The 13,089-nt window shown below is 39.9% G+C and overlaps 8 protein-coding genes across 8 annotated transcripts; 1 reads left to right on the forward strand and 7 right to left on the reverse strand.

Annotated features, from left to right (window-relative positions):
* Window positions 1-136: 136 nt before the first annotated feature.
* On the reverse strand, window positions 137-649 carry ESS1 (peptidylprolyl isomerase ESS1; the record flags this gene model as incomplete). The annotated part of the gene is made up of 1 exon (XM_056223540.1): window positions 137-649. The coding sequence occupies one exon, from the start codon at window positions 647-649 to the stop codon at window positions 137-139; it is 513 nt and encodes a 170-aa protein (XP_056077549.1).
* A 195-nt stretch (window positions 650-844) lies between these two features.
* On the reverse strand, window positions 845-1,894 carry TES1 (palmitoyl-CoA hydrolase; the record flags this gene model as incomplete). Its single annotated transcript, XM_056223542.1, has 1 exon — window positions 845-1,894. One exon carries the CDS (start codon window positions 1,892-1,894, stop codon window positions 845-847), a length of 1,050 nt encoding a protein of 349 aa, XP_056077550.1.
* A 273-nt stretch (window positions 1,895-2,167) lies between these two features.
* Window positions 2,168-3,196, reverse strand: REC107 (Rec107p; the record flags this gene model as incomplete). The annotated part of the gene is made up of 2 exons (XM_056223543.1): window positions 2,168-2,799; window positions 2,881-3,196. 2 exons carry the CDS (start codon window positions 3,194-3,196, stop codon window positions 2,168-2,170), a joined length of 948 nt encoding a protein of 315 aa, XP_056077551.1.
* Window positions 3,197-3,385: 189 nt separating this feature from the next.
* Window positions 3,386-3,718, forward strand: LSM8 (U4/U6-U5 snRNP complex subunit LSM8; the record flags this gene model as incomplete). Its single annotated transcript, XM_056223544.1, has 1 exon — window positions 3,386-3,718. The coding sequence occupies one exon, from the start codon at window positions 3,386-3,388 to the stop codon at window positions 3,716-3,718; it is 333 nt and encodes a 110-aa protein (XP_056077552.1).
* An 81-nt stretch (window positions 3,719-3,799) lies between these two features.
* On the reverse strand, window positions 3,800-4,534 carry MDE1 (methylthioribulose 1-phosphate dehydratase MDE1; the record flags this gene model as incomplete). The annotated part of the gene is made up of 1 exon (XM_056223545.1): window positions 3,800-4,534. The coding sequence occupies one exon, from the start codon at window positions 4,532-4,534 to the stop codon at window positions 3,800-3,802; it is 735 nt and encodes a 244-aa protein (XP_056077553.1).
* Window positions 4,535-4,699: 165 nt separating this feature from the next.
* BNA1 (3-hydroxyanthranilate 3,4-dioxygenase) lies at window positions 4,700-5,233 on the reverse strand (the record flags this gene model as incomplete). Its single annotated transcript, XM_056223546.1, has 1 exon — window positions 4,700-5,233. The coding sequence occupies one exon, from the start codon at window positions 5,231-5,233 to the stop codon at window positions 4,700-4,702; it is 534 nt and encodes a 177-aa protein (XP_056077554.1).
* Window positions 5,234-5,723: 490 nt separating this feature from the next.
* On the reverse strand, window positions 5,724-8,234 carry RBH2 (Rbh2p; the record flags this gene model as incomplete). Its single annotated transcript, XM_056223547.1, has 1 exon — window positions 5,724-8,234. The coding sequence occupies one exon, from the start codon at window positions 8,232-8,234 to the stop codon at window positions 5,724-5,726; it is 2,511 nt and encodes an 836-aa protein (XP_056077555.1).
* A 322-nt stretch (window positions 8,235-8,556) lies between these two features.
* On the reverse strand, window positions 8,557-12,873 carry GEA1 (Arf family guanine nucleotide exchange factor GEA1; the record flags this gene model as incomplete). The annotated part of the gene is made up of 1 exon (XM_056223548.1): window positions 8,557-12,873. The coding sequence occupies one exon, from the start codon at window positions 12,871-12,873 to the stop codon at window positions 8,557-8,559; it is 4,317 nt and encodes a 1,438-aa protein (XP_056077556.1).
* Window positions 12,874-13,089: the final 216 nt, after the last annotated feature.

The raw sequence follows: 13,089 nt of genomic DNA on the forward strand, positions 1-13,089 counted from the left end.
CGCTCGCTGTGAAAAACAGCATCATTTAATAATGTGACAATAGTGAATTTTTTCTCTCATGTATTGAATGTGAAGTGAAGGCGAAACTACAATGGAGTAAGAGCTGAAGAGACTGGACAGAGGAGCGTCTGCGAACCTAACCTACACGCTTGATCACATGGACTCCGCTGCCAGATTCGACGATATCACTCACGTCTCCAACCTTGAGGTCGAAGGCGGCATCTTCGAAGCTGGGCTGCATCTCACCTCTGCCAAACCAGCCTAGATCACCGCCTCTCTTATACGAAGAGCAGTCGGATCTCTCCTTGGCTAAGGCCTCAAAGGAGTTTGTCTTGGAATCGTCATCCAGCCTCGTGACCAAGGTCTTCAACTCGTCCGTGGCCTCTTGCTTGGATATTGTAATGTTCTCCGATCTATGCGATGCGGGCCTTCTTGAATCCTTGTGCTTGATGAGGATATGCAGACATCTAACGCGTACTGGGTGGTCTTTTAAGTGTTCGTGCAGTTGATCCTTGTCGGTACCTTCAGGCTCCTCCCATTGTGAGTGCTTTGTCTCCGGGTTGAAGAAATACTCTCTCTTCTTGGACTTGCTGTATCTGACGGTCCACGGAGTGGGAAGCCCGGTGCTTGATGCTACGTCTGATGGCATTGGTGCGTCGTTGTGGTGCCGTGGTGAGCTGCATGGGATTGTGGACCTTAGTGTGTTATTCGAGTCCTTTTCATAGTGAGATCAAAAGGAGAAAAGTCATAATACCCGCTCGTAGAAGGTGATATCAGAATAGTGGATTATAAGAATATACATATATGTATGGGAAGAAGATGTATTAAATGGGGCAATTATTTCTCAGAACTTGGCCCGGATGTCTCGTTCGGACCCGTAGACAACGTATCCCTCTTGGGAGACACTTGCCATGATGTGGCCGGACTGCGTGTCGAAGTACTTGCCTTGCACGAGGTGCTTGTCCCAATGAGACCTGGGATTCAAAATCTTCAGGTGGATCCAATTGTTCACATGGGGCAACTGGTGAAAGTAGATGGTGTGGTCAAGCGAAACGCTGAAACTGTGGCAGTACAAAGGCAGGTTGTGGAAGTACGGGATCGTGAGCAGGAGGTACGAATCCGAAAGGTACGCAAAGGCCACGTAGTTGTAGCGGGCATCGTTCTCGGGAGTAATACTCTTCGAGATTCTGTACGGATGGTGCTTGTGCAAAGAGGACTCGTCGACTGTGTGCTCCACGGTAGTAATGGGGGGTCTCACTTTGACGAAGTAATCCAACTCATCGGTGTGTTTTGCGGAATAGAACATGTCCTTGGGGAATTGGTACTCCATGACACCGTACTGAAACGCGTCCACGTACTTGCTCATGGACGCTGCGTCTTGGAACCTGTCAGATAAAGAGGCATACCGGCTCAGTTTCTGTGGGTTCAAGACTTCTTTTTGGAAAAGTGAAGTGGCTTCTTCGTACCGATGAGGGTCCGGTTGCTCGTCCTCCAGGCCCGGGATAGTCTCCCAATGCTGCAAGGAATCATGCTCCTTAGACCGTTGCACGGCAAACAAGATCATCGAGGTGAAGATGAGTTTGTCGTGCTGGTAGGCAGTAACCTGCTTATGGATGAAATTTCTGCCGTTTCGCAGATTCTGCACATGGTACGTGATCTTGGCTCGCGGGTCACCGCCCTTGATGAAGTACGAATGCAGTGACGTGGGAAAGAAGTTCAATGGCACGGTATGCAGCGATGCCAGCAGCGATTGTGATACTAGCGTCCCACCAAACGTGCCCTTGGACCCTACGGGTGCAGCAGGCAGGTATCGCGTAACAAAACTGGTGGGCGAAAGAGGAACCAGTTCTAATATTCTCTCTAGATTGGACATGGCCATCTTGGAAGCACTCATCTTTATCTAATCTAGTCTTGTCTTGTCTTGGTCGTGGTGAACATCGACTGGAACCCTTTTCTGCTTTATATCTAGCTGGCGTGGTTTTTTATTACAGAAATAAGTTCGGTGTTTATTCCGTCTCTTCCGGTGGGATACTATCAAGACTATCTTCTCTGTTGGGGTAGTTTGAAATCCGATGAGCAACGCTTGTTTGTTGATTGGGCCGATTTACGTAGAGCATATTCTGCTGTTACATATGTGTATGTAGATGAAAGGAGCAAGACACCGATCTCACAGCTCGGATTCCAGAGTGTCGGGTCTTAGTTCCTCCCAGGGGATAATGGTTCTGGCCGCACGCTTCAGGCGATGGCTAGCATCGTCATCAAGCTCGTCACCGTTGTGCTCTTGACTGGTGGATATGGTGGGTGAGGTGGACCTTCCTCGTTTCATGGACCTTGTGACCATCATTCTAGGTGGTGGCACGGACTTCTTGTGCTGCTTATCGTGGATTTCGTCCGTATCATGCAAGAGTGTGGTGCCATTCAAAGACGTGTCACGGCGGTCGTAGACGTGATCTGTCTTTTCTCGCAATGCCACCTCCAGGGAAGCCTGACGGGTTTGTAAAACTTGCATGTCTTTAGAAAGAGAGAGAAGCACCTTTTGTACGTCCTCCAGTTGGCTGCCGACGTTGAAAAGCATCTCCTGGGTGCACCTCATCGACTTTTCCGTCTCATGCTGCTTATTAGTGACGTGTCGCGTTATCTTGGAATTGTACCTGCTTAGTTCTTCAACCAACGGTTGCCGGAAGTTGAAGTCAGGCTTCGTCCTCTTCTCATCGCTTTTTGACAGCATTGTTGCCGACACTTTGTCCAGTTGGCTTTCAATTCGGGAGGCCAGGTCCTTTATTAGCGTTTTCGTGTTTCCTACCACAGTTGTTAGTAACTGAATATCTAATGTAGATATATAGATAACTTAAGGGTATGCATATAATGTTCGATACGAACCGTTCCTTGCAGCATCCTGTTCCCATAGCTGGTTAAATCTGCTTAGCGATTTACATAATGTCTTGGAATTCTCATTTAAGACTTTAATCAGTTTATCAGAGCTTTCCCTTAGTTCCATACTCTCCAACTCGAGCTTGCCTGCCCATTCTAGTATCTGTTTGTCAGATTCCTCCAAAACACCAGTATTCGTTATCTTCCCACTACGGGAGAATATAGATCTGAACGGTGATGATGTTTCTGTAATCATCAACGACCGATCGGAATTAGTCTCCGAGACATCTGTGGATACCTCATCTGTTCTACCTCGACTGACCATTATATTGATTGTTTCTACACGTCTGTGGTACACTTCTTCTGGCTCTTGTTGTTATTGTTGATTCTATCCCTTGAAATCATAGAAACACTACTATGCGTGAAAGAGAAAAAAAAAAAAATCTTACGTGTCTGTTATAAGAGTGAGCCAACAAACAATTTACAACACGAAAAGAGTAAGCCATCGTGTTCCATGTCGCCAATACTGAAAGAATACTTGAATAAAAGGATAGTTATAATTAAAATTGACGGTGAATGCCTGATAGCTAGTTTAAACGGCTTTGACAAGAATACTAACTTATTCATATCTGACGTTTTCAACCGTATAGGTAAGGAGTTCATCTGTAAAGCACAGTTACTTCGAGGCAGCGAGATTGCACTAGTCGGTCTCATAGATGCCGAAAACGACGACAACCTTGCTCCTATCGACAAGGAGAACGTACCGATGCTAAAGGACACCAAGAATAGAGTTGAGAATGAGCATGTAATATGGGAGAAAGTCTACGAATCGAAGGCAAAAAAATAATACAGTGCTGATCAAAACAACGTGTATAGATAGATATACATACATACATATGTATTAGGTAAGAAACTAAGCATCGGATCGTCACTTCCGGTACAATTTCAAATGCTCCTTCTCTTCTCCAATGCCACAGTCGGGAGGAATCCCGAGTTTGTACATCTTCAAGGCCAGTTCCATCAGATAATCGATGGCTTCGTTGAAAATCTTGGCCTTATCAATGGTGGGTCCCCAGACAAAGATACCATGCCTCCTTACTATAACAGCGCATGTATCCGGATAATTTGTAAACGTTTTATGCAAGTCATCGATCAATTCGTCCTCATGCGCCATGTTCTCAATTATGGGAATTTTTAACGTATCAAAAAATGATAACGCTATCGATTTCTTAGTCACAGGGTCGAATTTTCCACTTGGAATCGCTTTAATTTGTTCGATGTTAGCAATCCTGAATTCATCATCAAAGATCAAGGAGCACATTACGGCATTCTGGGAATGTGTATGTATTATAGCACCTGCATTTTTCTTTTGATAGCACGCTAAAAACAATGGAGTACATGCGCTTGGCTTATAAAGTTTCGGAGAACGCAAGTACTCTAACGTTTGAGAATCCATAACAAACAAGTCCTCGGGAGTCATTTGCTCCTTTTGTACCCCTGATGGTGCGAGATAATAATAGTTTGTCTTCGGGTCTCTCATTGAGATGCCACCACCGGTTCCAGTACACCAATCATTGTAAAAAAATTGCTTGCAAAGGGTGCAAATAAGGTTTGCTGGATGGCGTGGGTCATCAGAATGAATCAAAACATCGCTTGAAGACATAGTCGTTCACTGGCTCTTCTTATTAGTCATTATATTCAAGCATTTTATTCTTGATGAAAAGCTGCCTTAATTAAATGAAAAAAAAAATGGGCACCGCAACTCAGTGCCGCCACCGTACGTAACAAAAGGGCCTATAAAAGTACAAACAACACCTATTCCTAGTACTTAATGAGACTGGGGGCGTGCGTAGTTCAATGTCTTGCAATGAAAACACGTTCTTTTCTCAACGTCATTTTCGAAATCTAAAATGGCTTCTTTCACCTGGGTACCTAAATCTAACATTTGAAGTTCGCTTTCATGAACCACTTGACGACAGTGTGAACAATACCATCTTATCTTATCATTTTCTCCACCAGGTCTATCCTGCTCCACAACAATCCCAACAGTATTAGCAAACCGAACTGGACTATGAGGGACATTTCCTGGCAATAGATACGAATCTCCCTCATTGATGGTAATATCAATGAACTTTGGTTCGGCGTCAGTCTCATCCACAACCTTCAAAAGCATAGAACCTTTTTTTTGATAGAACCATTCAGGGGTTGGATTAATGTGATAGTCAGTTCTTTCATTGGGCCCGCCGACAATCATCACAGTGAACCCCCCTCTATGTAGGCAGTAATTATTCACTGGCGGTTTCAAAAGATCTTCATTTTCCTTCAACCATTTGTCAATATTAATCGGTGTAGTGTTGAACATCTTTAAACTTGGTTTTTTGATATGTATATGTGATTTGATTTATTTGTAAACTCTTATTGTGAGAGTAATATAAAGAAATAATCTTTAACGTCGGTTTTTTTTACTTCGCCGAATTCTTTTCAGTGACTCACCATTTATCCTGACGCCGTCACAAAAGCAACCATTCTATTCCAATAACGACACTCTGAATATTCACGAACTTCTATCGAACATTGGGAGGCAACTTTCGTAAATGCCGATATCCGTTCAGGAGCACAGGTGTCAGTGACAGAAAAATAATGGCACCGTTGAAATCGAAAATGTATCCGCGCAAATTTCTGAGGAGATATTTCAACAGCTGCAACAATAGGATGAATTTCAAATAATAGATGGATTGGTTATCGCATATATGAGTTGGAGCATTATTTTTTTTAAAGATACAAATTTTTTATCGTTACGTAAGATTATTAAAGTAAAAGTACAATGAGGGGGGGGGTACTTAACTGGATTGCTAAGATGTGTTGAAGGGCATAAATAGTTTATAAACGTGGTCTACAACGTTCTGTTCTTTAAATTCCAGTAAATACGCCTCTTCCTGATCCGCGAACGACAGTCCTGTCCTCCCAATCCTTTTTATATCATGGAGCCGGGAATTATACTCTCTGGGATACAATGTTCCTTCCGCGTCAGAACAAATCACAAATTTTATTGCAATCACAACGCCTTTATATTCCTGGGAAAAGATGTCAGTAAAGCCTACCCGAGATGGTTTCCAGATGTTTGACTTGGTTTTAACGTGTTGCCTTACTTTAACTGAAGATAACAGAAGCGAAGAGTTTATACTCTCCGATGCGTCTTTCATATTAGCCAATTCTGATTTTTCTGTGGATGATCTCGTTACATTACGACTGAAGCATGAAGATGAAGCTATGGTAGACAAAGTTCTTGCAGTAGCGGAGGGAGAAAGAGATGATGTTTGGCTATTCTGCACCTGATGTTGTAACACACTCATCAACCTAGCAGCTTGTATGCAGCGTATGGACAGCGTGATATCATCAATCCTTTCAAATACACTAGCTCTGAGATCCGAAGAGGACATTCGGAGTTGTACGTCTTGCGCCGTTGACCTGTTGCATTTCCAGTTAGGTTCTAATCTCGCTACTAATTTACACTTCTCTCTTTCGAAGTCCTTATATATAATCAGTAAAGTCCCGTTGTCTCTGGATGAGATTAAAGATAGGCACATTTTCCCTTTGCTTAACGGCGCCCATGATTTGCCATTCCAGAGAGAAGCTTTAACTGAATCGTTTTCGAAAAGTACTGCACTGGTGGATGCCTCTACGGTCAATGGAAATGATACATATGTTTCATCAATGTGATCATCGCAGGAATTTGCTGATACAGGAGTAAGCGATTGTTGATCGCCTGGCAAACTAAACAATGATCCTGAAGGATTTTTGGGTATATCAATAGTTAGATTTTTTTTATTTTTCGTAAAGATACTTAGTAGAGATGAAGATTTGCGCCGATATAGCGTTGGTTTGTAGTAATCGACATCTGGATCGAAAAGGTCTTTGCCGCCTTTTCCTTTTTCCTCTTCAGAAATTATGCTCTCAGTGTCATCAATTTCAGATGCAACATTCTCTATCAGTTCAGGCGAGACGCTCTCTAGGCTAAATACTTGAGAGGCCGTTCTAACGTTTTGTAAAGTGGGTGTATCCATATATTTTGGCGAAAGGGGCACATGCATACTTCTATCCAATTCAATCAGCTTTTCACAACTTAGGGACTCAATATCTTTCAAGGAGGTGTCAAGATCTGAAGTGTTGTCAATAGCTACCTCTTCATCCATGACTGATATCGACTCTTCCTTGGGAAATTTCTGAGACGCTTCTATTAGGGAGGACAGATTTCCAGGTAGAAGAGTTGATCTATGCAGCGTGCGGCCATTATGTATTGTATTTGATGGTTCAATAGGGCCAATAGGCACATCAATATTTTTTTGTGAGCTAAAATGGTTGGTCATGTTATGTCTTACATCGGAATGTTGAATATTTTTATTCTCAGATTCCTTATTTTTACGCTTAGCAGTTGGATCAAAATTTTTTTTGATAGAATGCTTCCAATGTGCTTGCCATTGGATGGGATCTTTGCAAGTTAACCTTAACACGATACCGTTGCCCATCGCCGTCTTTAGTTTGACCCCATTATCATCAATTTTGACGACATCAAGATCTTCGGACCTAAATGTTCGAAATAGCAACGACCGCCCAACATTCATTAAATCATGGTTTCCGGACGCAAGGGATTGAAACAGGTTATCTATGGTTTGTAAAGTATAAGGCATTTCGCCAGAAAGAACCTCAAAAATCGCGATGTGCCCACTCTCCAATTCAAAAATCTCAACTAACTTATTATTGATCGTGAACTTTTCTATATCTAATCTATAATAGGCTCTTTTTACAACTTGTTCCAAATCAATTAACGGAGGATTTATCAGGCAAAACTCACGTGACATAATATCTCGAACGCTTTCATATTTCAACGAATTACAGCTAATAAAGTCATACCTACTCTTAAAGTAGTATACAAATGCACTTATTAAGGAACCGAGGCGCATTTCATTTGTAGCATAGGAAACATCCCTTAATTTATAGTAGACCTTGAATAATAACATGGGAAAGAGTTTCTGTGAATTCATCCTAAAATATGGCATATCTTCATCGAAAAGCAAACGTACACAACCAAACAAAAGATGGTGATACAAATCAAGTAGTTGTACGTCTTTGAACAGACTCTTGTATGGATTCTCATTGGATTGAGTTAGAGATACACTATCATGAGCAGCAGAATGCTTCAGTAAAATGCATTTCAAGTAGCTGCTAATTTTACTCATTTCAGTACCAACTTTAACCATTGGGTCTAAATTCGAACCACGATACCTGCTATGATACTTGCAAACGTCGAGCAACCTTTTCAGCACACCCTGGAAGCTCGCTTCCTCCTTGTTAAATAAATCCATGTTGCCTCAACAATACTACCTTATCTGTTTGTCCGTAATTGACGAAACTTCTGTCACAGTTCATAAATGACCTACTAGATGGGCCAAGGTTAAAGAGCAATCTTCACAGGGGTACATTTTTTTTCACATAAATTAGAATTTCAATTAAAAACTATTCTCGAAGCTTTCACGCCATTCGTGGTGACACGAAAAAAAAACCTTGTTACGTTCTCTCTAACGTGATGCGACGCGTAGGATATATGAACATTTAACGGCAGCATAAGCCGCAACATCAATATACAATGGAGGTATAATATATAAGACATAATTACTTACGAGAATTCTACCTATGATTACTTGATAACGTCAATTCTTCTGAATTAGTTGGTACTGTTACGTCAATATTTGCCTCTTCCTTTTGTATTTCTCTCTTAGAAATAATCAGCTCTTGTAACTGCTTTTCCACTGTAGGATCATCTACATACTTGTTAAACACATTTAGCACCCTCAAAAAAGTTTCGTTATTTGCGGTACCTTCTACAAGTTGATGCAGAAAAATCTTAGAAAGTACGGATAAAATATCTGTAACTCGTTTCATTTTTATATCTTGGATTTCATCTAGTTCGAATATCGGCAATAATCCAGCTTCTATTAGATCGTCCAACGCAACTTCTTCCGACCGAATTTGACTGGTAGGAGATAATAAAAGGCATTCTAACTCTTGCAATGCTTGCATGCCCAATTCTTCGCAAGGGTTGAGACATTGGTGAGCAAGACCCTGAATAGCAGCTATAATTTCCGTCTTGTTAAGTACAGTATTACTCGCTTTAACAGCCGAAAGTAAATCGGCCGTGATATTAATGGAACGGCTGGAAATATCAATAATGGAACGATATGGATTGTCTACAGGTGCTCCGCCACCATTATCTAGTAACTTTTCACACTTTTGTTCCCATTCTCTACCGACGGCTCCAGCACATGACATCTCATCAAGCAGACTTAGTATGTTCATGAAATTCCCATCATCTAAAAATATTTCACCGTTCTGAATATACTTCTCCAAAAATTGGTAGACAATCAATTGACTGTCTTTAGTTGACATTAGCTTCCTTAAAAACTTCCAAAAACCTACATTATTGAGAACCTGCTCATTGTACTTTACCTCTTCTAGATATTTAAACAGACTATCCAGTACCTGCTTCCCCGATTCGCTCTCATAAAATTTAGTGTTGAAAATTTCATTCTTGATCAAAAAATCATGCTCTATCAAATCATTTAAAATGTTCTGTGGGTTATTGAATCTTGAAACCAAAAACATTTTGTAGGAGCCAAACCTTGCAACAGCCTCCTTGGTAAGGCCGTCTAAATTTGAAATATTAGCCACATGTTCGGCAATTACCGTGCCAAGTTCTTTCTCATAATGTGCTTCTGATATCACTATAATGGCTATTTCCAACAAAAAAAGAAGGTCCTGCTCGAAATAAGGAGAGTTTTCATTCGTTCTATCAGTCACAAGAGAAGAAAGAAGCGCTTCAACCAACTTAGGGGTAATGATATGACTATTTTCGAAGACTGAGCTGAAGGCAGAGCTGGTCTTAATACATTCAAGTGCTTTCCTAGAAAAGTCGATGTCTTCTTCCGAAGGCTCTTCATCACCCTTCAAATACGATGCAAATGTAGAAAGGAGGCTTCTATTCATCTTTGTCTTGCGAATAGAGATATCTGGTTCTGGTAACGGTAATTCGGGAAGTTTTAAGAACGTATGGAAATTATTGAAAAATTCCGAATTTGATTCCATCATTAAGTTCTCGAATAATTTCAGTATGATTTGAATGACTTGACTCCAGAGTTCAGTAGAAATAACGCTAGGATCCCTCATTTCTCTGAGGATTTGAAAATATAGTACGGTACATAACTGGCCCTTAAAGTTTTGTCCAAGTTTTATACTTTGGCAACTAATGGATATTTTTGACTCTGTATCTTCGACAAATATCTCAACCAAGGGAACGCTCTCAGCATCTAGATGATCCTCTTTTGAATTAGTATGCGCCAGTGTCGTCATTTCTCCCAGACGAAGAATGATATCGTTGAATGATTGGTCGAAGGAGAAGTAATAGTTGATAAAAATACACTTGCGTATTGTGTCCAAAATACGTAACGATATTTGTTCACTGGATGCAACCGCAAATATATCGAGTAGCGTTTTTAAGATAATATCTCTAACATTTGAAAAAATTGCCTTCTCAAACTGAAGAATGTCAACTTGAACCAGCTTGGAAACTGGATTTTTAAAACCTCTTTGAATCTCTGTCATCACAGATGTTGAAGATATTAAATTATTCCAAGCATCTTCAAACCATCTTTCATTTCCGTGATGCTCCTCAGGCATAACTATTTCCTTAACTTTGATGGATGTGTAAATTTTTTGCAGGTAACAGGAAGGAAAATCTCCACCATTATAGCATCCCCGCAAATTGTTGGAATAGTCGTCAAAAGACATATGTTCCTTAACCTGGGGGTTATGAAAATCTGTGTTCAACATGATTATCGAATAACTCAGAACAAACACAGAGTCTGCATCAGGTTGTATAAAAATAGATTCGTCTTCTATCACTGACTCTACGTCATTGTTTTCCAATTTTCTTTCATCTAGTTCCATCTTATTTTTGCTTTGATCGGTTGAATATTTTGCTGAAAATGCTTCAATAATTCTCTCAATCTGTTGAGATTCTCCTGGCAATCTAAATTTTGTCAATAAAATTCTAATTGCCTCGTCAACTCTTAAACCTTTGAAGTCAAACAGATCTATAAATTTCTTTAATAGTGATATTTTCCCCGGATCACATAGTAACAAACCTATAGTCTTTTTGTTTAAACGTCCATTATTCAGGAATAGAAAAGAAGCAATGGCTCTATCGGAATCTGATTCAATAAATCCTTTCTTAATCAACATCGAGATACCCTTCTTTGCCTTTTCGTTGAATGTTTCAACACACAATATGAATTCGGTTTTCCTATTTCTCTGCTTTAAAATTTCAATTTCTTTCTGATGCTTTACAAATTCTGCCTTATCCAATCCCTGTAAGTCATTATATATATTGTCAATAAGTGAAACTACTCCTTCAAGACATATGGGAGGAACATTATTAGAAGTATTGATTGCTGCTGCTGGTAGAGAAAATTTTGCTAGCTCCTTTATAAAGTCGATCGAAAGATCCGACATGTCCAGATTACAGTCGAAAGTTACAAAAAGTTGTAGAAAGAACGCGGGGGAGTGAATCCACAATACAGAGAGCTGTTCAATAATCAATTCCTTGATTGAGGGTGGTTTTTGCTTAATCACATTATCGGCACCAGCTGCGTCCTCTAGAATCTCAAATATCCTCCTCAAAGTCAATTCTATTTGCATAGGTAAATAATCACCCAGTATTACAACCAAACTCGTGAATAATTGTAAAGTAGCTTGCAAAAGATAATGTTGAGTAGAGCTCTGTATAAGGAACACAATGCTTTTAAAAATAGGATCAGAAATTAGATTGAACAGTCGGGGGTAGAGAGGAAATTTGTCACCCGATATTTCAATAGCGGTATTTATTAGCTGTAAAGACAAATTCATGGCCGAAGTTGTATGCTTCATTATATTCTCTGGCATAATCAGTGATAGTAGTAATCCTAAATAATCCTTAATGACTGTTATTCCATAATTTGGCTCAACTGCTTTGCTCTTTTCTTGATTATAATTTCGCTCCCTGCTAACCTGCTCAGTTACATTTTCATTTTTATGATTGTCAGCAACAAAGTTATCGTCATCATCGTCATCAATACTACTCAATTCTTTACCAGGCACAGTAGTACCTATGATGTCATCCTTCAAATTATTATCGGCGTAACTTTCGTCATTGATGTATTTTTCCGTTCTTGTAGGTGGATCTAGTAATTTCAACTTTGTGAATAGTTTAACGGTTATCCTTGCAATTGTAACTTCAGCCGTTTTCCTCAAAACTTCGCTCCTTTGCATATTGCATGCCAAGGAAAGTGTTGTTTGCAAAACATCATATATTATAGTGTCAGAAAGATAATCCCCAAAGGAAGAGATTATTATTTGGCGCAGTAAGATGACGACTTTTAATAAAACGGAGTCATCTGAAAGTTGCTTTGAGGCTTCAAATCTACAATGTGTTAAAGCAACAACAGTTTCCCTAATAGCAATTTGAATATCGGTAGATGCTTTGTTTATAATTTTTAAAGTAAAAATTTTCTGTAACGAATCCAGAGCTAAAGAAGTAGTATAGCCTGATACTGAACTCACACTAACTATTTGTAAAAATGGATTTAACAGTTCTAGAGCATTCATATCATCCAAACATTTCAAATCATTAATTTTCAGTCGTAGCTGTACCAAGCCAGAGATCAGACTGTCATAATGTTTAGAATCTGACAAACTGTGGAAGCTGTCAACAAACAAATCACTTTGATTTATAAATATATCACTACCCCCACCCAGCAATGCAGCCACAGTTGTCTGTGACTTATCTCTAGACTGTTTGTTCATGGTGGAACAAAGATTGATGCACTCTTTGATGATCATGGTAGCCGGATCCACAGCCAAAACAGTTTCCATTGTCACGCTGTCTATTTCATATATAGAGCCTCTTACCATTAATGTTAGTCGAATTAGGATACGTCTCAACAAACTTTCGAACTGACCTAGTCAAGATAGTACATTTCCGAGTGTAAGTATCCATATCAAAAGTTATTGGTTCTAACATGTAAACAAAGAAACTACTGTTTTTTTTTCCATTGCGTAAGCGATGGAGTATAAAAATTATGGATTATTGGGACACTTAATAGAAAAGAGAAGTTGTTTTGAACAGTT

The sequence above is a fragment of the Saccharomyces mikatae genome (genome assembly GCF_947241705.1).
Source record: "Saccharomyces mikatae IFO 1815 strain IFO1815 genome assembly, chromosome: 10".
Classification (NCBI taxonomy): Eukaryota; Fungi; Ascomycota; class Saccharomycetes; order Saccharomycetales; family Saccharomycetaceae; genus Saccharomyces; species Saccharomyces mikatae.